Genomic DNA, 24,671 nt, shown 5'->3' on the forward strand with positions numbered 1-24,671 from the left:
TTAACAAGTAGGTAAACAGAAGTTGCTGCCCAAATTTTTGAAATGAGGCCAAATACAAACTTAAAAACTAATACTGCACATCACCCTAAACAGACCAACCACATGGTAGTGGCTGCATCATGCCGTGGGAATGCGATACTTTAGCGAAGCTGGTCAGATTTAATGAGAGATTAGATTTTGCTAGTTCTGCTAAAAACAAAACACAAAAAACAAACAAAAAAAATCATTTCAGCAGCTTCAAATGACCTGAGACTGTGACTAAGCTGCACCTTCCAGCAAGAAAGTAACCCTAAAACACTCTGCCAAATCTACAATGAAACAGAAATTGTTTAAATCAAAAGGATGTTCATATGTTAGAACAGAAATTATGTTAAATTCTGTAGGTCTTGAAAATTGCTATTCATAGACGCTTTTCATCCCGTAAGGGTTTTTTTTATTTTTTTATTAAGAAGATTATAGCCCCATGTTCCAGTCTAGCTGATAAGTTGCAGTGAGAGGTAAAGTGGTTCAAATTCACACCACACTTTTCAGAATTTTACTTGTAAGCCAGTTTGAAAACTCTACCATTAGTTTCGTTCCATCAATGATCCAATAATGCATCAAAGTTTGGTAGTGAGTGTGAGACTGTTTGGCTCCAGAGCTTTCTCCCTGTACAGTAACCGGTGCTGTTCTTTGATTTCTTGCGAGGTTCACTTTCTTCCTTTTCTTTATTTTTTTTTACAATCAAGCTTACTGTCGTGTTGGTTTTAGCTGTGCTGCTGTTATGTAAAAAGAAAAACAAATATACAGTATATTTTCTTGTCTTTTTTTTTTTCTTCTTTCTGCTGGACTGAGATTTAATGTTTTGCTTGGCTTATTTTGTGTATGTAGTGTTATTTGTATTATAAAATAATAAACAGTATTTGCTTCAACAGATTTGTCCATCTCTTTTAAAAAAAGAAAAGTAAAACATAGCATTTTCTAAATTCCTGTCTGTTTTCACAACTGTATTTCTCACGTCTCGCTACGGTTTCTGCTTCTATAAAAAGAGATTTTCCACAACCTCATTTTTACCCCAAATCAGCCGTGACTTACGTCACAGCCAAGAGAAAGAAAGGATCTGTTTAGGTTCCCACCGTGCCTCAGGATTTCTTTTTATTATTATTTTGTGAAAACATGAGTGGTGTGAAAACATTTATTGCCCTCAGATAAACACAGGGATTCTGGATAGAGTCTAACTTAAATATTAAAATTGTGTAGATGCACATTTATCGTCTTTATCTTAATTTTTTTGCTTATGTTCCAGATCGCATCACATCAGATGTAACTAATGGTTGTATGACAGTAAAAACAACAAATTTTAGCAATGTTGGTCAGGACGTCTGTATGGCCAAACAAAACCAAATACGGTACATTTATTAAAATTATTGCATAAACTTCTGTTTTAGAAAAGAAGATATTTAGTGAGGTTTTTATACTCTAAGACAATTACGGGGAAACAATGATTATGAGAGCACTTGGGAATATTTGACATTTTTCTGTGAGGTCGGGTGCTGATGTTGGACACGATGGTCAACATCACGAGGTGTTGCTGTTTTGGGTTGTGGTCAGTGCCCGTCTCCAGACGACGCCATTCTCCACTCCGGAAAACCGGTAAGAAGTCGAGAACATTTGGAAGATTTTCCAGCCTCCCCAAGAACGGATTTACCGGTATGGGCCCGTTTTTACACACAGAATATATGTTGACTGTAAATTTCTCTGATTACCTGAGAGCTCAGGTGTCTACTGTGGAGTAAGTATTTACCTGAACCTGGTTGTGAGACAGTCAATCGAAGCAATACGGTAAAGAAGCAACAGATCGTTCCAAATATTATTGATTTAGTTTTCAAACTAAACTGTTTAATTCTAATAACATGGTAAGCATAAATGTCGACTATTATTATTAATCATACTTGTTCTACCTTGTTTCATTATCTTCTGAGAGGTCTTGTCTTATTTCCTGATAGAAACAAACTCCTGAGTTAAATGAAAATCATTTTAAATCTAAGTCTGGCAGTGGTATGAATCATTGTGGGCCGAACTATAAGTAGCCCAACTGTCAGATATAAGACATTGTCTTATATCTGACCAGGTCAGATATAAGACAAGGTCAGATATAAGACAAGGTCAGATATAAGAAGATTGCTCCATTAACGTAGGTTCTACAACCTGCTAAATTGTTTTATTTTCCCTCACCATTTCTGCATTTCACTTTTTTTTTTTTAGTCGTTAAAGGTCATATTTTTTGTCATCTACACTGCAAACGAATAAAAAGGAAATGATGAGGCTCACATCTCGGCTCGGTACTCAGCCCACTCATGTTTTCAGACGAAAACATCCCACTGTCACTCTGTGTTGTTGTTTACAGCAAAGGTTATATATCCTCCTGTAAACTGACGGTGTTTAGTGTCAAACGGAGAAGAATCATCGCATTTCTTTTGGCCGTGCTCCGAAGCATTACAAGGTGGGCGGCGTGAGGGGGGATAGCTGGCACTGCATGTCCGTCAAGACAAAAATCATGAACTGCTCCATCAGGTCGTCTGCCAGTAAACCTGAGGATCTATGAGATTTATGAGCGGTCGGGTTTTTTTCTTCATTTTTTGACTGGTGAAGTATCGACAGACTTATCACTGTCCTTTATCTTAAGCGTGACCACTTGCCTTCTGGCAGAAGATGCACGGTTCTAAAAAAAATGCAATAAAACAGCAATAAATTTTATGCCTCCCCTCTAAATCTGTCTCCAGGATGTACTCACCCTCGTTGTACGCAGGACACCGACTCCCTCTTCAACCTTGACTTGGACCATGGTTTCTGCTGTGTCTGAATTTAGAGGATCTTCCTGAAGGAAGTTGACATGACAGCGCTTGAGCTTGATAATGTAGACGTTATCTCATGGTAGTACAATGAAAAGTATTGTGTAGTCTGTTGTATAGTGTTAAAGTTGTGTTTACAGCGGTCCATAGATAAAACCTTGAGTTTATGGTGTCTTTTTCGAGCCTTCTCCAGTTCTGACAAAGCACGTCGAAGGAAATAATACTTTAATACTTTAGGGATTTTGCTTGCTGTGCGTGGAGCAATCACACTCCCAAGTCACAAAGCCAATGAAGGAGACGACGGATAGGATCACGACCAAAGGAAGAAAAGTCACTTCTTCTAAAGAAACGCGGAGAGAAAAGGAGCGCAGTTTTCTCCAGTGTTGATAGTTTATCTTTCAGTGACGCCAAGGATACCGAGACTGCATTGATATTCTGACGAGAAATAACTTTATCTATTTTCTTAGGTTATTTCATCTTCTTCTTCTCATTCTCCGAGCCCGTCACTCCTGAGAGGCTGTAGTGGAAACTGCATTATTTCTGAACAGAATAATATCGCTCAGCTGAGTCAAAATAGTGTGAAAAGACACGAGGACCAAGCTGCATGTGTACACATCGAGGAGACAAGTATTCAGGCGACTTGATAAGCATGCTGCAGCTTTCGTCGCAGTAATTAAACCTCTCTGTTTGAAGTTCTTGGTGATTAAATTAATGCAATCCAATGAACCTCAACGTCATTGCCAGCCAGGCCCTGTTGACGCTTTGAATATTGTTTAGTAATCTAAACCTATGCCCAAAACCTCTCCACAACTTTCTCCCTGGCCTTGTCTTGCTGTGTTCCCGGCTCTTAATGATATCCGATGATATCACAGAACTGCTCTGTTTATTCTGAGATAAAAATCACACATATTTGGAGTCTACTTATTGATCAGGTAACCTCTGAACGCACGTGGCTGCACTGCACTTTCAGGGTAAAAGAGTAAAAAGGAGATGAAAACAAACACAAAAACAAACTGAAAAACATGTATGGTTTTGGGCAGAATGGTGGAACGGTTGTTTACTGTGTTACCTTGTAGCAAGACATGTATGTATTGTAAAGGTAGAGGCGATACTGCACATTTTGTTATTGATTCGATACCACCTACATACAGGGCCTGTACTGATACCTGTATCAGTATTGATATCGCCCATACCGATAAAACAAACTTCTGACATTTAGATGTTTTGTGGTTTTTCTTTTTAATTATTTTGTGCATCTGCAAAACACTTTATAAACACGGGAACATGATTTGTGTATATTTCCCTGAATAAATAAAGTCCATATATATATATATATATATATATATATATATATATATATATATATATATATATATATATATATATATATATATATATACATACAGTATATACCAAAAGTTTGGACACACCTTCTCATTGAATTCAATGAGAAGGTGTGTCCAAACTTTTGGTCTGTACTGTATATATATACAGTACATATACAGTATATATATATATATATATACTGTATATACAGTATATGGTAGCACTGTTGCCTTGCACCAAGAAGGTCCTGGGTTCGATTCCCGGCCCGGGGTCTTTCTGCATGGAGTTTGCAGGTTCTCCCTGTGCATGCGTGGGTTTTCTCACCGGGTTCTCCTGGTTCCTTCCACAGTCCAAAATCATGACTGCCAGGTAAATTGGTCTTTCTAAATTCTCCCTAGGTGTGAGTGTGTGTGTGTGTGTGTGTGCATGGTTGTTTGTCCTGGCTGTCTCTGTGTTGCCCTGCGACAGACTGGCGACCTGTCCAGGGTGAACCCCGCCTCTCGCCCGGAACGTTAGCTGGAGATAGACACCAGCACCTCCCAACCCCACAGAAAATGGATGGATGTATGGGTATATAAATATATCAAAAGAAAAATCAGTTTTGAGGTAGAGTTGAGAAGCAACAGTACAAAAACTAGAACTGCAAGCAATTCTGAATGGGTGTCAAGCCCAGTCCAGCAACTAATACTGATCGATTCTTTAGCTCGGTCTGCCCATCTCCAATGGATGGATGGATGATTTTCCTTCTACTATTTTGTGTTGGTTTATCACATAAATCCTCACCAGTATCTGCTAAAGTTTGCCATTGTTCTGTGACAGACTGTGAGAAATTCAAGTGGTACGAATTATTCTTTTTTTTAAAAGAATCGACTTGCATGCTGTCTGGAAAATGCTAAATGAAAGTGTGTCAAAGAGTCCAGACGTCTCACCAAGGTTGTTTCAGACGGTCAGGCTGGGGAAGGAAATAAGTCTTTATTGGTAAATTCGACCATACAAAGTATATGTTGCAAATAACATTCCAGTTTGAGGCCTGTCACCTTGCCGACAGGTTTTATAAATATCTCCTATGACTGAAAGTTTGTTGTGGGTCACTTGGTATGTGAGTGTGGGTTGCTCCCACAGAAGCACTTTCGTTCTGCGAATACTGTCAGTTGTTCGTCACAGCTGTGCTGCCTGTAGCAGTTTTCTCAGTGGAAGAAAACTGCTACAGAGAGCTGAGCCCAGATTTGCTGCCTGAGCTCATGGTCAGATGTCATTATTACACGGGATTAAGCGAAGCAGACCTCACCCAGAGTGAAATAGACAAGAAACAAAAAGCCTGCGATTTGGAAAAGCTTCAAGATTTAACAACTCTGGCACATGACTAAGAAGAAGGGGAAAAAAAGCATAGTGCGAAAATAATATAAAGGATTCATAAGTATCCTTTCATCAAAACTCATAAACTGCTTTTTACCAGGAAGAAACACCCGCCAAATGTTATAGAAAGTGCACGTCCACTGCATAATACCCCAATTTCTGTCTTCCAGAGGAAAAAATTATTTCTAATTTTGCGATGACACCTCGAGCTCAGCACAAAGGCTTCATCCACTCCATCCCACAAGAGGAAGAGAGCGAAAAAAAAAAGAAACACTCTCTGTGCGTGTGGCAGAAAAAAAAAACACGGCCCTCTTTCACTCGCTCACCCAAAAACAAAGATGTTGCTCACACTGCGGAGGTACAGCCAGTGCAGGCCCATTTCTCCTGAATTGGCTGTTATCTAATTGACGTTGATGGAGAGTGAGGTTGGTCCAGAATGAGCCAGGTGCAGATGTGATATCAAAACCAGAGACCACATTGAAAAGTTTGTCCATTAGAGGGGGAAAAAAAGGGAGCGCAGTGGTATGACTAATCTCTGTAATGTATAATCTATGTATGTGCCTGTCACTGATGTTTCCTGTCGACCCTTTTACATTTCAAATGAACCACTTCTGGACCATTGATTGAACGGGTGTGTTCACATCTGATAGTCCGGTAGACTCGGTTCGACTGGGCACCAAAACTGTAACATTTGTCACGTTTTCAGCTGGTGTCATTCCAAAAATGACGTGACTGCATTTGATGCGACTCAAATGGAGACCATTGTGGCCTTTTACCTTTGTGGTAACCATCTCTCCCTCTAGCATTAGACTCTTACGTTTGTTTTGGCTCTTCTGACCTAGAATGCCCTGGGTACGCTATAGTAAATTTTCTGCTTTTGGAGCAGTCTCCCATAAGTGCCAGAGTTCTCTTTAATCAAACCGAGACCTAGGTTTTTTGAGTTTGGTTTTTTGAGTTTGCTTTTTTGGTTTGCGTAAGAGTTTGATTGTGCATTCACACCTCCCCAAACTAGACCAACTTTCCAGACAAATGGACTAGAGTTCGATTAAAGCGGACTAAATATGGCTGGTGTGAATACATCAAGTGTCTGAGACAGGATTATTGCAGTGGATGATGTTCAGAGACAAAATTCCAAATAAAACATGTAAAGGTGGCCCCACAAGAAAAAGGTCTTGGGTTCAGATCTCGGCCTCATTCCTTCTCTGCAACGTTTGTGACCCAGTTTGATTGGTCCAAGAAGCTACGAGATGTAGCCTTGTCATTCTTCACCGACTGCCTTTGTGAACCACCTGGTCAGACATCTTCCAAAGGATGAAATAAACAAATGGTAAGATGGTAAAGTGTTGTTGTATAGTAAGTGGGTTCTGTTAATGGTTTTAGTTTGTTCACTGAAGATAACCTAAACTTTTTTTCCTCCAAATAAGTAGCAGAAGCTATGTTCAACATTCACACTTGTGATTATGTCAATCTGGCAGGCTATTGAGTGTGAATTGTTTGTCAATAAAATTGTTATTGACAAACAATAACAATATTCTGTCATCATTTTAGATGCAGAATCAAAATAACATTAATTCAGAGAGTATTTAGTATCCTTTTTGCATTGCAGGAAGAAGATCAAATCTTTGTATGAACTGCATTGTATGAACATTTGCAAGCCACTGTATTTCTTGCCTTGTTTTTGTTAGACTTGATCAAACGAGTCTTAACATCAGACAAAGATAACCCTTTTTTTAAATAAAATTATGACTTCAATTGTTGATTTAAAAAAAAAAAGCTATCTATACTGATCTGGTCCTATGTGAAAAAATATATAATTGGTTGTCCCACACTTGGCAGCAGCAACTGCTATAATAATTGGCAATCAGGCTTTTATATCTGAATTGGCTCACTCTTCTTTGGAGGATTGTTTTAATGAAACCAATTTGGCAGTTTCACAAACATTAACAGCCGGTTTAAGGTTGTGCTCCAGCATCTCAATCAATTCTGTCCAGACTCTGTCTGGGCCATTACAAAACCTTCATTTATTTTAGCCAGCCAGCACAGCAGCAAGGTGGCCTTGCTGCTGTGCTGGATGCCTCTCCTGTATAATCCAAATGCCCTTTAGCTGAAGGTCACACAGTGATGGCCGGACGTTCTTCTTCAGGTTTTTCCCAGAGGAAAACAGAATTCGCGGATCCATCATTTAGCAAAATTGCCCAAGCTCCGAAGCAGCGAAGCCGGCACAGATCACAATACAATCGCAACGTGCTTTGTATGAAAGGCCATGTTAGTTTGATGTAGAGCGTAAGAGGAGGCACGCCATCCAAAGAGTTTGGCAGGCATTCAAAATTCCTTCAATAAAGTGCATCAACGATCTGTTCTGGCAGCCCAAATTTGCACCAGTCTTAAATTGCGGTTGAACTGCAAGTCTCACAAAATTAACCCAAAGGCCTCTCTTTTGGACAGCACTGCTTTAAATCAACTGGGTTCACATTGGATTCAGGGCTGGATTAACCAAATTACCCAAATTGGATCATAATTATTCCTATTAATCCAAAAGATGTCAGAGGGCACCTGAATAACTTTCCTAAAATATTTCTCATATTCCTTCAGCTGGGCGTCATGTAGGGAAATAATTGTTTAGGAAAAAACACTCAAAGCACAGTAACATGAATAATCAACATCGAAAGTGATGACATTGTGTGTTTTTCATGCTTTTACAGCACAATTAAGTAACTATCAACTTCAGTTGATGTAAAAATGCTGCAACAAACGTAACTTTGACATCGTATTTTGATGCCCTGAAATTGGCCCCTGTCTCTTTAAGAAGCTCCTAATCTATCTTCAGCACGTCATCACAACAGTGCTCCTTTATTATAACATTGGCAAGCATTCTTAGGAGCATTAGATGGAGAGGAAGTTCATAAATGATCAGCAGACTCGCAGTTCCACCAGGTGTCTGCTAATTGTTGCTGCCGCTAGTCTGGAGGAGCTGAGTGGAAAGAGGTGCTTTGCAAGATCAAGCGTTAGGCATCGCCTAATGGCCTCCACAGGCTATTCAAGGATTCCTCAAACATGGATGAAAGAATCAAAGCAACACTCCAGATTTGTTTTTGATGAGGGAATAACTTTATAACATGGTATAAAGCTAAAAAAAAAACAAACATGTAGCACTCCCACCAAGACTTTTATTTAGTAGAAAGAGAAGTTGTGAAATGCAACTATTGTTGCCACTAGCAGCGGTAGTAAATCCTAATCCATCAAATTAGTCTCAGCCATTAAAAATATTTCCACACTTGACAATAGGACAACTTATACATACTTTTTCTTTTTTTTTTCTCCCCCACTTCCCTGTATTTTGTGGCTTCGAGGTCGTCATGATCTAGTGAGACGCGGGCTAGGCACAACCCTCGCAGAGTGAAAACCCAATTACCACCGCAACACATCTGTTCCCAGAAAAGCATTAGGGTAACAGCGTGGTCTTTCCCAACTGGAAAGCGTGGTCTCAGTCACAGAGACACACTACCAAAAAATGTTTCCTGGGTACACCTACCCTTGATAGCTTCATAACAGATCTGAGTGCAGGGCAGAAAGGAACCTTTTAAATGTATTTTTCTCTCCTCGCACAATCAAAACTTCATTTCCTGTTGCGAATCAAGAGGCAACTGTGTGCCAAAAGAGAGAAAACAAAAAATGTGCTTGAGCATCATTGGACACACTGGGATAAGTTGTTTTTTTTGTTTTTTTTAAGATAATTACTCAGTAATTGTTAATAACAATAAATAACACACACAAAAAATCCAAGATAAGAGAATTACTTTAAAAAGGACTTGTGAAACGAGTGGCGGCCGTTCAAAACGCCTCATTTGTTCTCAGCATCTCAGGCTGTTTTCAAGTATGTTCGGGTCAGTTTGCCAGAAGATTGCCTCTCAGTGCCGTTTAAGAAACAAATGTGCTGAGTGGATCTGAACACAATTCTGGGCAGGATCTGAGGCCGGTGTTAGTCTTGATATCTGAAGGCAAATAGCCTGCTTTGTATTCGGGTCAGGCGTTGCAGTCATGGCTACAAAGGCTAAAGAGGTCCCTGATGATGGAGTTAATTCCCACTCCTTCACTCCACTGCTGAGAAATCAGCTAATTCCCCATCGCCCCGAACGGTCACTTACACTACTATCTGTGCACAAGTAGGGCCGAATATTAATCCACTGATAAAGCCTGAGGAACAATGAAGACAAAAGACCAGGTAGCAATATTCATTAGTCATTGCATCTCTTTATAAGAAGATGACTTCCAGAGAGTCGTTAGTCTCCAGTATTGCGTCTTAAACTGCAACCAGCCATCATCATTCGCCTAAAAGCAAAGGTAATTCAATGTTTTGCAAACCCATTAGGTTTGCAAAACATGTGCAGAAGCAGAGCCACATGTAGAGCAACGACATCTGAAACTCTCGTCTTATTTGTCAAAAAAAAAAAAGTTGTTGAGTTTGACCAATTTCGACAAGAAATTAATCTAAGGGTCTCCCCAGGATGACCTTTAGATCTTCCAGATTATCAGACAGGTCAATGTAAGAGCTTTGGACACAAACATGATGTTGGCGTATGAAGCAGAGGCGAGATGCATGTCTTAATGGAAACAACCAGAGGGGTTCATCAGTGAGTGAGCTCTCCTTCAGAGAATCTGACTGCTTTCTAATTAATACCCGAAACACATTTCTCACCAGTCGCTTTCAACTGAGTTCACGGTAATGCATGCAAATTAGGGAGGATGATTATTATATTTCATATAGACAGAAGGGAGGCACGTCAACAGTATCAAGACTTGAATCTAATTGGTAGTCAGTCACCATTAACTCTATTTCTAAGTATTTAGTTTGAATCAGACAGATATTATTTCCACTATTTGATGCTAAACAAAAACGAAAAATCTGACTATGAACCATTAAGCTGTTGATTCACTGACCTAACACGCAACAAGGAAGATCAAATATTTTATCTAAATACGAGAATAGTCACATAAACAAATTTTACTGTTTCTCCTAGCCAACTAGGATTGAAAAATCAATCCTCTGACACTGTCTAGAGCAGTGGTCCCCAACCACCGGTCCGCGGACCAATTGGTACCAGGCCGCGCAAGAAATAATGAGTTACTTCCGGATCTTTTACTTTGAAAAGCACAACAGCAATGGACTCAATACTTACGACCCCCCTTAAGATTTTGCAATCTTAAGAGATGGAGTCCCCTGTTTGCTTTTACAAGGTTTTGTGTGTGTGAATGTGGTTTCAGGAACTGACAGTCTGACAGGACAAACCCCCTTTCTTCACAAAATGTTTTTGAACGTGTATTTTGGTGACAACCTTTTACTCTTACCCAAGCAGTATTATTTTGAATTAAATATGCTCTTACTTTTCTAGAGCTCCTGGCTACTCTACCCACCTCTGGTAGTATGAGATTACATACTACCGAATCATTTGCTATATTTACATATCCATAAATTCTGTAGCGATGGAGCAGATGGGTGTCATGAACCGTGCCCTAAACTTACAGTGACAGTATCAGAGTTTTCCCGTTATGTTAAAAACAAATTTTGCAGCAGCCTGGTTTCACTGGAGAGTCAATTCAAGCAGAAAATCTTAATTCCTCCATTGAGACAAAAAATAAATTCACAACACTGTTTTTGTTTCTGGTAATACCAGCTAGAACCCTGCATTTTAAATTTAAAAATTGCATGTATGTAAAAAACCATATAAATGAGAGCTTGCATTGATGTACTTCTATTTTTATCAGCTGTATCACCACATCATTAAGAATCTATTATCACTCAATTGTAACAAATTTATCCTGAGCATCAGCAACACATTAACTCAGCTCATCAGAACAGAAGCAGATGATATCCTGGGGTAAAATTAGCATCATAAACAATAACATTCAAAATACACACAGCGGTGTTATATAAAACAGTGACATCTTTTTATTAGGAAAATTAGAAATTAAATTTACTTTCCTCCAGTGTTTCCTTTTACTACACTGAGCAGCAATTCAGGTGTAACAGCTATTCCAGCATTAAAAATGATGAAAATCCATATACTGACATTTCAAGTCTCAAATTATGTGAAGAGAAAATTGACTGACATGGGAGGACAAGCAGATATTAAATTGGTAGCTGCGTTTAAGATCATGAGAAAAAAAAAGTAAATGAAATAAGTACCATTTAAGGAAGCAAGACATACTGTATATGCAAAACAAAAAGAATCACATACAGTAAAAACATGAGATGAGGTCTCGACAGTGCAGTTATATAAAAAAACATTAGAAAGAAATGTTCCATATTAATAGTGATAAGAAAACAATACATCTAGACAGTCTAAGTCTGTTTATAAAGTGGTTGTCAAAGTACCAGTCAACTTTTAATCCATTCATGATTCTGTTCTGAGTGAGCAGTTCTACAGAACCATTTGATATGTTCATTTACAGTAGGTAAATTATTACATTATTAAAAATTAGTAAACAATTAAGCAGCCTAAATTCACCATCATTATCATTACAGCAAAAAACATGGACATTTCTGCCCCTAACTAAACCCACTGAGTAACAAAAGCATCACAAATATCTGATATGTAACAGAAAATCATCTTTTTGAAAATTTAGGAATTCACATGATCAATACTGAATGAGGTGGCATAATCTACACACAAAACTTGTCAATACTTTTAAAACTTTTGTCTCAGTAAGTTCAGTTTTTTTGTATCTAGAAAATAATAAAAAAGCATAAATTCAAAATTAAAGATGACTGATAACTCCAGTGTGATTACATCAATTATATCATCACTTCAAGTTTTGGGGGGAAAAAACAACAAAACAAAACTTTTCTCAAAGGGCAAATATCATTCTTCCATCTTAATGTATTTTTATTTAGTATCAAATAAACAAATCATATAAACCTTACCATGTGTAAAAATAGCGTGAAGTCTCCTTTAATAGCTAAACAACATTTTATGTAAATACTAATGTCAGACAGGCTTAATGAGTTTAAGTCATGTGATTGATGATGGTCTTGGAATAACGTTTCGATATCAGCATCAATTTACTGCAGTTAAATGCTGACAAATTTAGCAGGGAGTGAAGAAAATGGGCACTTTCTGCTGCTTCCATTCACTTCCACTGCGCAATTCACTAATGCAAGAGCCTGCACAAGTAAAACCGGTGGCATCTAAATAAATGATGCCACCAACTTACTGCATATCACATTACGCACCTGCTCTGCCACCACAGAAGGCAGCCTCACCCACCGTATGTATTCTGAATGATTCTTACATATTTTTTAATTGAAAAAAAAGATAGAAAGAAAAAAAAAAGCCAGGCAGCTAAGCTAACCTAACTTAGCTGGTACTTTGTGCAGAAACCCTATTTTAGTTTAAATATAAACTGATGGAATTTGATATAGTAGGCAACCTTATGAAATTGTTTTAAATGTTCTATTTGTTTACACTGTCTTTTCCTCTTGTCAGTCAGATAACTTAAACAAAATCTGTAGATCATTTGAAAAGAAAAATTTGTTTCTGAATTTAATGTTTCTGAATCGAATCAGGACCCTAAAATTCGGGATTGCTAGACACTGGAAGATTTGCATCTCTACTTTTAAATGCCTAGATATGTTGCTTGTCTACTAGGTCTCCAAGCCATGGCTTTAAGGTAACCCATCTGACTTTGTTCTCTTAACTGGACAAATAGTTACATCATTCCTTACTTTATGAATTTATATCAAAACTTAAGAGTTTGCCATCAGTACTTTTATCTGAGATGGCTTTTGTGATATGCATCAATGCCAGAGTTTAACATTTTGAACACAATGTAGCCCCATACATATTTTATCTTGACTTGGACGATGAAAATTTTAACATAGCCATTCAGAGCTTAAACCTAAACATAAAAGTTGTAGAAAATATGATACGTGCCCTTAGAAAAAGATCTGTTCACCCTCCCACATGATGATAAGTGCAAGTGTTCATCTGCCAAAATATATTATGTGGAAAGGCAAAAATCCCTTGTGATTATTAAAATTTACTAAATTTGCCTTTATGCCTAACAATCCCACAGAAACCAATGTGATCGTTAAAATAAAACTATAGTTGTTAATAAAATGTAGCAAAACTGTGGCCAGTCCACCCACAGCTAAAGCTACAATTGTAGTGCTTTGTGATTAAATGAGGTTGAGATGGGTTTTGGAGGTCGAAGCAGAAAGAAGCATCAGTAGTGGTGGCTCATGCCCTAAAACTCCAGCTTCTCTGAAAAGGCTGGAATGGTTTCTTGAGGTTGAAGAGCACTAGGTGAGGCTTGAGCCTTGGGGCTTTCTCAGGAATGACAGCAGCTTTACTTTCCTCAGTGGGAAATCGTTTTTGGTACACCTCTGGGTAAGACTTCTGGAACTGAAAGGCGAAGAAATGTAATTTGTTATCAAGTAGAATGTCAAAGAATCTGTGTAAATCGCACCCAGAGTCTCGGCAGAATTTTTGTTAGTCGTAGTTGTTAATGATTTAACATGTCAGATTGAAACAGAAATTCAAAGACAAGACTTTCCTTTTCAGAGAATGCATTTTACCTGGAGCAGAACAGAAACTTAATATCGGAAACTAATGCTGGCTTAGAGTCTAATAAAGTGTATATGGTGTCTTTTATCAAGGTTCAGGACAAAATTGACTCACATTTGGAAGAATGCATCCACAGAGGCCTGTGACCCCCCCACCCCCTTGGAAAGTTGATCTAAATGTTTTCTTAATCTGTCTCGATGTAGTCACCCTTGCAGTCAGCACTATCCATTTATTACCCTTATCGCCTGGGACAAATATTAGCACCAGGCATGAACAGAGCCAACTGCTGTTTGCCAACAGGTTCCATTACTCAAAATTTTCTGGAACTGAAAAATCCAGTCATCACCGAAGGAAAGGTGTTGATCTGATTGGATATCTGAGGGGAAATGCCCTCTCTCTCCTGAAGACTTACATGATAAAGGTAGAAAGAGAAAGATACAGCAGATGAAGATAGACTTTTGTGAGAGATACATAAACACAGTTCATGAACGACAGAACATTTTAATTTTTTTCCCCCTTAGGAATATTCTGTCAAATATGTAAACGTATTCAAGACATTTTCAAGTATTCCTTCAATAGCTGTTGCATTTGTTTGTATTAATGGTCATTACATAGATTACACCAATCAACTGCTCTACAGACTGATTGCTGCTGTTAAAAGAAAATAGGGGGGAGTAATGAAAGAAAAAATAATTGCGTCTCCCCAAGCCTCATGGCCAACCCACTAGAGGAAACACTGCTATGAAAATGCATACAAATGATTTATTATACTCCTATTTGGCTTTATGATAGTTAAGGTCATCCAACAACAATCCAAATAATGTGCACACTTTCTTTTTGCAGTTTCTCTTATTGCACAACAGTTTCTCATTATTATCGCTGGCTAGTGTCCAGCTCTCGAAGATGGATCTCTAAAATGTATTTGATATAGCTTAAAGTTAATTAGGGTCGGATTTTCTGCAGAAGAAAGACCATACAGTGGTTTCCATAATATGCATGTGGAGGAGTTATACTTCCTTCCAGCTTATTGTTTGAGATACATTTTTTTTCCTGTGTATGTTCGTACCTGTTTGAGTCTTTTCCTCTTGTCTTTTGCAGGGAGTTCTTGGTCTGCGATCAGACCTTCCAGCAGCTGCTGCAGTGGGACCTGTGTTCCTATAACTTTCTGCTCCTCACAGTCTACTCTCTTGATCTGTTTGCAGAAAGCCGGTGATGCACTGAAATCCGTATCCGAGCCTGCATATTTGATCTGACGGAAGAAAGAAAAGCAAATGTCCTATAAAATTCTCTGCTAGTTTTTAATTTGAATATCAGAAGTACAGCCGAGGGTGTGGTTATGCTGGACAGGACACCCGAAATAAAACGAGGCTCTACATCTCATCTATTGGTGATCTCATCTATTTTATATAGATCCTTTGTCTTGTCACCAATAATGGATGCAACTCATGTTATGTAATTTTTTGAGTTGCTGTTGGCAGAATGAACCGCTGTTACAGTGATTCTAAAGACGCCTCTGACTTCAGACAGTCTCAGGAAGAGGATGCTTAGGGTTGTTAGTTATCTCATGTTTAAAAAGAACTGTAATGTAAAACAGAAAATACGGTGTTCTAGTGAGAGAGTCAATATGATACCAAGTGAAATTCTGAAAAAGAATACCATTACTAGAAAATTTTTTTGCTTAAAATTGAATTTATACCTGATGAAAACTAATGTCCAGTTCACATGACAATATGATAAAATTGTTGGCTGTTTTTAAATACCTGACAGACCCCACACACGACTATCAAATATTGTTGATAAAACAGGTTTGGTCTAGCAGTATGTGTTGTCCAGCCACACGGCAAAGGCAACACAACTCACCATTCACAAACAGATTTCACTCATGAACATTCAGATATCAGACTGGAAATCTGGCAAACCCTCAAGATCAAACGGAAGTTCAGAACAAAGAAACATGGCAGACGAGGAAGAAGCAGTGATGATAATTTGTGGACTACCTTTAATAGAGAAAAGCAACAAAACATAAAGACGTCTCCGACGTTCACAGGAACTTTCTGGTGCGCCATGGTGGTTGTTCAACAGGCTGCGTTCTTGTTTGTCCTCAGGGAAGAAAACCCGGCATGTTAAATATCCAAGATTTGAGATCAAGAGGTTCTGAGATCCTTCCGAGCAAACCAGATCACTCTAGCCACACCACAGGAAAACCTCATAAAATTATATTTATCACAATAATCGGTGTTAGATTAGAAAAATAACCATTCTATGAACAGCATTAACGCTGCAGCAAAAACAGAGATATGGATTAATTTTTGTTCTGACTCAATGTAGTGACCCTATTATGAGTCTGTAATAAACCTGAAGACGAGCCATCCTCTGAAGACCTCTGCACTGCGTAGCAGCTACTGGACCATAAATAATTACTGATACTCCGGTGTGCAATTAGGTTTAAAATGTTCTTGAGCTCCCTGACAAACAGCAGGATGGTGTTCAGAGGCTGCCTGTCTCTTTTAATTAGCTCTACAAGCTGCTTTCAGGGGCTTAAAGTTTGGTTTTACCTACTGAATCAAGCGAAGAGTTATCTACACTTCTAAATACCTTCCAGAAAAAAAAAGAAAGAAACTCATAAGCAAAAACTCCATCCAGAGTGCGGTTTCAAAGCCCTGCTATTCCTCATCATTAATAGATAAAAGTCAACCATGAATGAATACAAATTGTCAATGCTCTGCCTTCTTGATTCCCTGTGCTCTTGGAATAATATTAATGTGCAGAGGAATTGAACAAAGCTCTTTAGAGGACCACACCTTCTGACAATGAAGCTGTTAGGGAACAAATGAATGATACTTTACGTTAAAGTACGTAAAGTATCAGAGCAAACAAACATGGCAAACGGCCACGGTTTACACAAACACGGTTGTGTAAACATGTGTTTACACAAAGCAACATGTGTTTACATGTTGCACAAAGCAAAAACTTTTCAAGCATAATGCAGTTTTTCATACCACATATATTTAAGAGCGGCTTCATAATTACAACAACCTTCTCATATATGTAACTTTACCACTGCCTGCTCCAACTCTGATTCCCATTAATAAACATTTTGAAAAAATGAACATACAGCATATATGTGTCTAAACCAGGGGTGGGCAACTCCAGGCCTCGAGGGCCGGTCTCCTGCAACTTTTAGATGTATCACTACTTCAACACACCTGAGTCAAAGAATGAGGTCATTAGCAGGACTCTGGAGAACTTGACTGCACTTAGGAGGTGATTCAGCTGTTGGATTCAAGTGTGTTGGACCAGGGAGACGTCTAAGAGTTGCAGGACACCGGCCCTCAAAGACCAGGATTGCCCACCTCTGGTCTAAACAGATTACAAAAATAAAAAAACAATGGATGGCCTTGAATTATTTGGAGTACATTTTGAGGAAAACAATAGGGCCTCTTTTTCTGTAATAATATGTGACATCACGGTTGAATGTTTTATACTTGGAAACATTAGATTGCATCAGCGGAACTACTATGAATTTAATCAATTTTACACCACTTTACACCAGTAGGACACAATCTCAGACTGTTGCTGGATAATGCTGCCAGATTGTGCTCCTGTATTGAGGCGGCCATTTTATTTGAATGATCAATTATCAAGGTGATTTGGTGTTGAGACACATTATGACAGAATCATGTGTTGTTAGTAAAACAAGAAATTTCCTTTTAATTTCTGCTTGACTTTGTCAGAGCTAAGCCATTGTTTTCCTTCTTAGCTCTTATTCATAACGCAATAACTGAATGAATCTAGTCTAAATAGTAATAAAAAAAATACATGTTTTGCACTAAGTTTATGCATTCTGGTATGTAAATTGTAATAGAATTAATTTGAAAAAAAAACCCTCAGTCAGCTCAGTCAGATATTTAATGGGGGAAAAAAAGCAGAACCCAGTGAGTTGAAGTTGGCTTATAACTTCCGTTTCATGTTTGCGTTCTGTTTGAACATGACTGACCTGAGCTCTTTTCAAGTGTGACAGATGCTCCTCAACCTGGCAGCGCAGTTTGGCATTCACTTGGAAGATCGCGCTGTGGTGCTCCATCATGAAGGTCACCAGTTTGGTAGCGAGCAACTCGTCCAAGTCCATGTCATCGGGGGAGCCCAGGACGCAGTGAGAGAACATCTGCACCATCTGCACACGGATCACAGAGGAACAGGAAATGGGCACCGACTTCATTATCAACACAATTACTGTAGCATAGGGACCAACGAAATGAACGACCTATCTTATGCAGCTAATACTAAAGATATTTTGCATGCTTGCAGTGTTTCAGGTGATGCTTACAGTCTATCCCTAAGATGAACAAGTTAGTTTCCTAATTAACAGCAAGATTGGATTTTTAAATACAGGATGTAACTATATAAGTTCTGATATTATATCAGCAGCATAGAATACTGCCTGAAGCATATTGATGGCTGAAATAGGTAAGTGTTTTCTCTGCGACTTGTTAAGCAAAATTAGCTTAGCCTAATATTAGTGGGGTTGTTGTGTATTTAATCAAGCCTGTATGTATAATTTTGACCTAGGTTTGGACAATAAATCAATAACAATTTATATCGCAATAGACATGTGATCAATATCAATAGATAAAACATCTGATAGAAAATTCAATATATGGAACATTCACTGGACTGCAGCATACAGCATTTTGGGACTTGCAGGCAGAGGGAAGGCTTTAGTTGCTCAATCTCTCTTGGTGAGCTAAAAATGGTTGGTGGTGGCATCAACTAACTCACTCTTTGGTTACCTAGCAACAACCTGCTGCGTAACTTGCGCAGCAGCAGTTCCAGGTCTTGCCACTGTGCCTCATAACTGCTTAAAAGTAAAAAGAACGGCATGGAGTGAAAACCAAACCAGTTCAGCAGTATTTCAAATATTTTAAACAAAAAAACAAATCATATAATTAATAATTATCAATCGACTGGTATAAAGCGCATATATCATGACAAGTTTTTCAGCCATGTTGTCCAGCCCTGTTTTGACCCCATGAGAATTAGAGACCAGATATTTAAACTTGTGTTCCCAGTTGTTGTTTTTAACACTGACTATAGATGTATGCTGCTTTATCAATCAACAGTGAAAAAAGGAACAGATCAAACAAATGACTAAAACTATAACAACAATCTCGCCATGTGTGACAGAAGGCAAACTTTTGAACAGCACTGTAAAAATATAATACCTTGATGGAACTAGGTTCTCAAAAGGTCGGAATGAGAACTGTACTTACTGTTGCAAGCTTTTCATAAATATCACCACACATGTTCTGCAACTATCAGAGTGTTCTTATGGGATTACACTGACTTGTAGAACATGTCGCGAGCTCAGTAAAACAGACAGTCTGTATGGTTATACATAGAGATTAGACTGAGGGAAGTTGTACCAGCGTGCGGGTACCAATAGTGTCATTAAGAGGAGGCAGGCGGGGATTGTGGCAGACGCGGGCCATGAGGCGCAGTAAAAGCTGGAGCCGTCTGCGGTTTGGTGGTGGCAGCAGCAGGCAGCTGACTTGAAGGGCCTCTGTGGCTTTATCCTGCTCCTGTAGCAGGCCTGCAAACATGGAAAGAAATGAGTTCTGCTCTCTGAGGGGGGCGAAGACTGCATGAGGTATAGAAAGGCAACAATGTGAATAACTCACTGAGGATGTTGACAAAGACCTCATAAAGATGGAAGGTCAGCAAGGGCTCTTTTAGTCTCTGATAATAATCTGCTACGGTCCTCAGAACATCTCTCTCAAACCCTGGGTACAGCGGCTGTTTGGCGTCGTTGCCTTCAGGCCCTGGCGGAAAAAGTCCAAGAAAGGTTAGCAACATTTTATTTGAGAGGCTGTGTACCTCAAATAAAGATGCACAGCCTTCTCTGTCATAAACAGTGAACCTGTTTATGACAGGTTCACTATCATAAACCTGTTTATGAAAGGTTCACTGTCATAAACCTGGCATAACACCAGGTTTGAAGGAGTCATGAATATGAAGGAATACTTTTTTAATGGTGTCATAAATTGTTACAAGTATCAACTTTACACTGAAAGATACTTACAGTTTGCAAGGCATTTCATTGCAGAGATCACCCAATATGGCATGTCCTCTGGAAATGCAAAAATATGGTTCTTTAATAACCATAACAGTAAATAAAACAGTACATTTTAATCACATGAAAAAGGAATCGTCCAGCATCATACCAGCTTTGTTTTCCAGTACAACTATGCCTGTTTTATTAACATTGTAGATATTGACAACAATGTCTTTCCCAATCACAGGTGCTGGGTTTAAAATTCCATCCAAAGTCTTCAGGCCCAGAACTCTCTGCAAACTAAAGCAACAACACTCTAAAGTTAGCACTAAAAAGCGAAACAAACAACAAAAAAACACAAACACGAATGATGCAAGTCATGTGAAATAAAAACATACTGTGTGATAGTCATCGATTTCCAGATGTGGTCCACTTGTTTGGAAGTTACTTCCCTCCTACGTATGAGCTTGCATTCATGCACATCTCCAATTGCAACGCTGTGTCTTTTATTCCATAAGTCTGAAGTCTTGTTGAAATGAATCCGTAAAAAAGGGAAAAGGAGATTAACGGCAAGCGAGACAGCAATCCAGTAAAACAATCCGATGATTAAATATTTAAATGACAGAGGGAACAGTAATGAATGTATTCTTTTACGGAAATCCATTCAAATAAAAACAAAAGTGCCCCAATCCGTATTTGGGGTGTCAAAATAACCAAAACGAGAAGAATTATTTATCATTTTTTTCTGTATGTACAGGAAATAAAAAGTCGATGAAAGTAATTTTAAATCTCCATATATCTCAATGAAGCCACAGAAAGGAGGGAAACGTTCGTGGCCTTTTCTCACCAGTACTGTAGATTTCTGAGGTGCAACATTTTCTTTCTGAGGCAGTTCCTCGTAGTCATCCCAGCGGATGAGCCTGGGCAGGTCGCTGTCGTCTCTCCATGACGGTCTTGTTGGAAGAGACTTGAGCGGAGACATTGTGGGGAACCTGAAAAGGAAAGATGACAGCATGTAAGCCGGGACGAAAAGTAAAAAACAACGCTGTGAAGTTGGATTTCGGAGACAAGACCCAGGGAAGAGCAAAACAATATTTGTATCCAATTAAAATAAGATTGACATTAAATAGGAAATATATTATTGAGACGCACCTGCACATACAACATTATTGAGTAAGTAGTACTCATACAAATCTTTCATCTGCCAAGTGAAATTACCCGCATTTTTAAAATCCCATGCCTTCGTTACCTGTACAGATGGCTGTTGTCTTCAAAGTCCTCTGTCCCGTGGCGTCCTTTGACGTCTTCAATCACATGGGCTTTAAAGAACTTCCTGAGCAGCTGCTGAGTCTGGTAACGCGTTACCTCGGGCCCAAAGTTGTAGTTGCTTCGGAGCAGCTCATGAAGGTAATCAACCGCCTCCGAACCAGTGAAAGTGCAGTCGTAGCAGCGAAAGTTCGCCCAGTGCCTCCGTAACGGCATACCTCCACGAAAAAGTTTAATGGTTTCATTCCACTGCATTAGAGAAACACAGAAGGTGTTTAAAAAAGAAAAGAAAAGAAAAACGTTTAAAGAAAATCTGCTAAGATGTTAGAGCATCTACTGAGTGGTCATTACTGAGTCAAACATCAAATTTTTGCCACAAGAAATTCTTTTATAACAAGAAATGAGATTCGGTCGTTCCAGGAAGGCTTTGAACAATTCAGTCAGCAAATATGAATCATTTTGCATTGGAAAAGTAGTTGACGGTTGCTATAGATTCAATCATTATAGACAGCATCTTCGACATACATTACAAAATAGTCATAAATATTCTGTCAATTTCAAATGAATACAGCCATTTTAAACCTCTCTAGCTATTCAAATTGCTGGGACATGATAGATCAGCTATATAATCACAACATTTGCATATTTGAGTGTTTTAGTCATTCAACTCTTGATAGAATTAATTGAATGGGTGGGAGAAAAGAATAAAGTCAATCAGATTCAGAGCTGACAGGCGAGGTCGCATAAGCGTCAGTAAAGCTCAACAAGTGCTAAATGTTATAAAAGTATACAAATGAAAATAAATTAAAATTCTTAACACTGGCCTTGGGACGATTGGGGAAAATTAACAGAATCGCTGAAAAAAATTGCAATAAAAGTAACTATCTGCTGTACAGAAGGGAAAACTATATGAGAGATCTCCTTTTTAAAAAGATAGAGAATTTAAGAACAGACTCTATAATGCTTGAAATAAATAGCCCCTTTGAAATAATAGCAAAAGAACACAATAATTTTTCCAGATTTTGTTTCACACTCTTTCTATTGTGTTTACTGGTGCCACAGCGCCAACGCCAAGGACTTTTCAATAGACCTGCACAGCTAATATTATTACTCGAGTGTTTCCCTATTATAAGCAGTCACAGCGTCTGCTGTGTGGGAAGATTTTCCATTGCATGTGATGTGCGAATTGAATTATAATATATTTTTATCTTGGTGTATTACTCAGCCTTTAATATAGAACGACACAATACAATTACAATTAAAATCAATCCTCACGGTCTGCTCTGGTCAGATGTTGATATAAAACCAGCATGGGCCATAAATGGTTTCAATAAGCTAATTTTCCAGGGTTGAGTGAGTTACAACATACAATTTAAGATGTTTTTAAAACGTGAACCAGCTATTTACTCTGAATTTAAAGTGAATTCCTGTGATTTTAAAAATATATATATTCTGCCAAATCTGTCTGAATAAAGATTATTTAAAACTTCTAATCCAATGAGGTTATACATGCAGCATAAATATGAATTCCTGCTCTGTTGTTCCATTAATATTATCAGTGATACTTTTACTATAATGCAGCAGAAATGTTACACTAAGACATTTTGGTCAATCTTAAGATGCTGTATCTTTACTATTAATACTATGGCCATATAGCAAACCTTTCAATAAAACCATCTCAGAATGAAAGTAAGAAATTTCTCTATTTTTTTTAAGATACACTACTCTGTCTGGACTGCATGCTTGCACATTGCTCTACCGTTTCTGAAAAAAATGGCCATATACGGTATCTATCCAGATCAAATTTTTGTAAGTTGTGTTATTAGACCATCTTGGGAAAAACCCAAACGAGAAATGAATAATTGACACCCAAATTTATTGTGATATTAATAGCTTTATGTAACCTTTTAACCAAAAAAAACCTGTGTTTGTTATCAGCAGATACTCAAGTGTAAATGGAGTAAAGTTCTCTTTCAGTAGCGATATTGATTGTTTTGGTGTCAATAAATTTCATATTAATGCAATCTAGTCTTTTAGTTAGAAGTTAGGCTTGTAGAGTGGACATATTATAAAGAGATACTAATAAAAACAAGCTTTATACACCACTGATAATCACAAGGAGAAGATACATCCAAGAAAAGTTGTTTACTAAATAAAGTGTTCTGTAGTAAAGTAAAGTAAAGTGCCTTCGTCACAGGTCTTGAATACCTGAAATTTACTAGCTTGAAATGCCTTTGTAATAACAGTGGCTTGTGTTTTCTGACACTAGTTCTAAAAATGAAATGGTAATACATGTAAATAAATAACCTTTTGGACAGAGACCTTAACCATAAGCTAAGTTTTGCTTTACGTGAACATGGTAAAGTTAAAACTAACAGTTAACGTCAGCGAAAACTTTTCCACCTCAAGTTACCCAGACGAGCAAGAAACTCACCAGCTTCGTGGCCCGGTACGGCCCGGGTCCGATAACTTGGCCTTCCATGCCCTTACAGCCACACCAGCGAAAACATGAAGCTATAAAGTATTAGAAATTATCCCTAAAAGGCGATAAGAGAGTGAGCCAGGGCAACCTAAACGGAGGCGTCGCTGCCAACTTTGAATCTGGTGCGTCACTCGGATTACGCAACGTGACTGGACGGCGAGCTAGTCACGTGACCTACACAGTGACTGGAAGGGGCGATGATTAACGAGACAGACCTCTGGGTTAACAGGAAAATATTTTTTTACAAAGAGACTACTGACTCAGTTTTAGGTTTTAACGTGTAAAATTGTCTGAATTTTGTGAGCGCAACTGTGCACGTTGAATCCCTTCGAGTGGGTAGAACAGCGATACATCCATTTAAAAGCCAATTTATTACAGGTAGATTGCAGATGATTTCTGATTGGTTAGAACATGAAAACAGTAAAATAACGCTTTGTTTTTACCCAGGACTATTGCTGTTAATGCCTCAGTTTCTGTCTATATTAAAAGTACTTATAAATATTTATAAATGCACTGCATAGCCATATATTTATGAGTGAACTGACCACAATCAAAGAGCAAATTGTACCTAGACATTTTGAACTATCCTGTAGTTATGCAATGATGGCAAGCTGCTGGTATAGTCTTTTAATTCAGATTAACGTTTTTTTGGCAAAGATTATATGCACAAACAAGGAATTTGACTTTGGTCTCAATTGCTCATGTTAAGCATAATCAAAGCAACGCTAACCTTTCAAAATAACAATGACTGCGGGTATCTTCAGGATGGGAAAACTGTATGTGTCTGCAGAGGT

The 24,671-nt window shown here is 38.3% G+C and overlaps 1 protein-coding gene across 1 annotated transcript; it reads right to left on the reverse strand.

Annotated features, from left to right (window-relative positions):
* Positions 1-11,435: 11,435 nt before the first annotated feature.
* On the reverse strand, positions 11,436-23,976 carry LOC116714292 (DEP domain-containing protein 1B-like). Its single transcript, XM_032554771.1, has 11 exons — positions 23,830-23,976; positions 21,379-21,644; positions 20,977-21,121; positions 20,528-20,655; positions 20,299-20,429; positions 20,157-20,204; positions 19,756-19,896; positions 19,501-19,667; positions 18,075-18,251; positions 15,144-15,326; positions 11,436-13,915 (listed from the first exon to the last, which is right to left on the reverse strand). The coding sequence occupies exons 1-11, from the start codon at positions 23,875-23,877 to the stop codon at positions 13,751-13,753; spliced, it is 1,599 nt and encodes a 532-aa protein (XP_032410662.1). The 5' UTR covers positions 23,878-23,976; the 3' UTR covers positions 11,436-13,750.
* Positions 23,977-24,671: the final 695 nt, after the last annotated feature.

The sequence above is a fragment of the Xiphophorus hellerii genome, chromosome 3 (assembly GCF_003331165.1).
Source record: "Xiphophorus hellerii strain 12219 chromosome 3, Xiphophorus_hellerii-4.1, whole genome shotgun sequence".
Classification (NCBI taxonomy): domain Eukaryota; kingdom Metazoa; phylum Chordata; class Actinopteri; order Cyprinodontiformes; family Poeciliidae; genus Xiphophorus; species Xiphophorus hellerii.

Coding starts and splice junctions, on each gene's coding strand:
- LOC116714292 (XM_032554771.1), bottom strand. CDS start 23,877: ATGGAAGGCCAAGTTATCGGACCCGGGCCGTACCGGGCCACGAAGCTG. Junction 21,645..23,829: donor CGTACCGGGCCACGAAGCTG/GTGAGTTTCTTG, acceptor TCTCTAATGCAG/TGGAATGAAACCATTAAACT. Junction 18,252..19,500: donor CTATTGGTACCCGCACGCTG/GTACAACTTCCC, acceptor ATCCGTGTGCAG/ATGGTGCAGATGTTCTCTCA.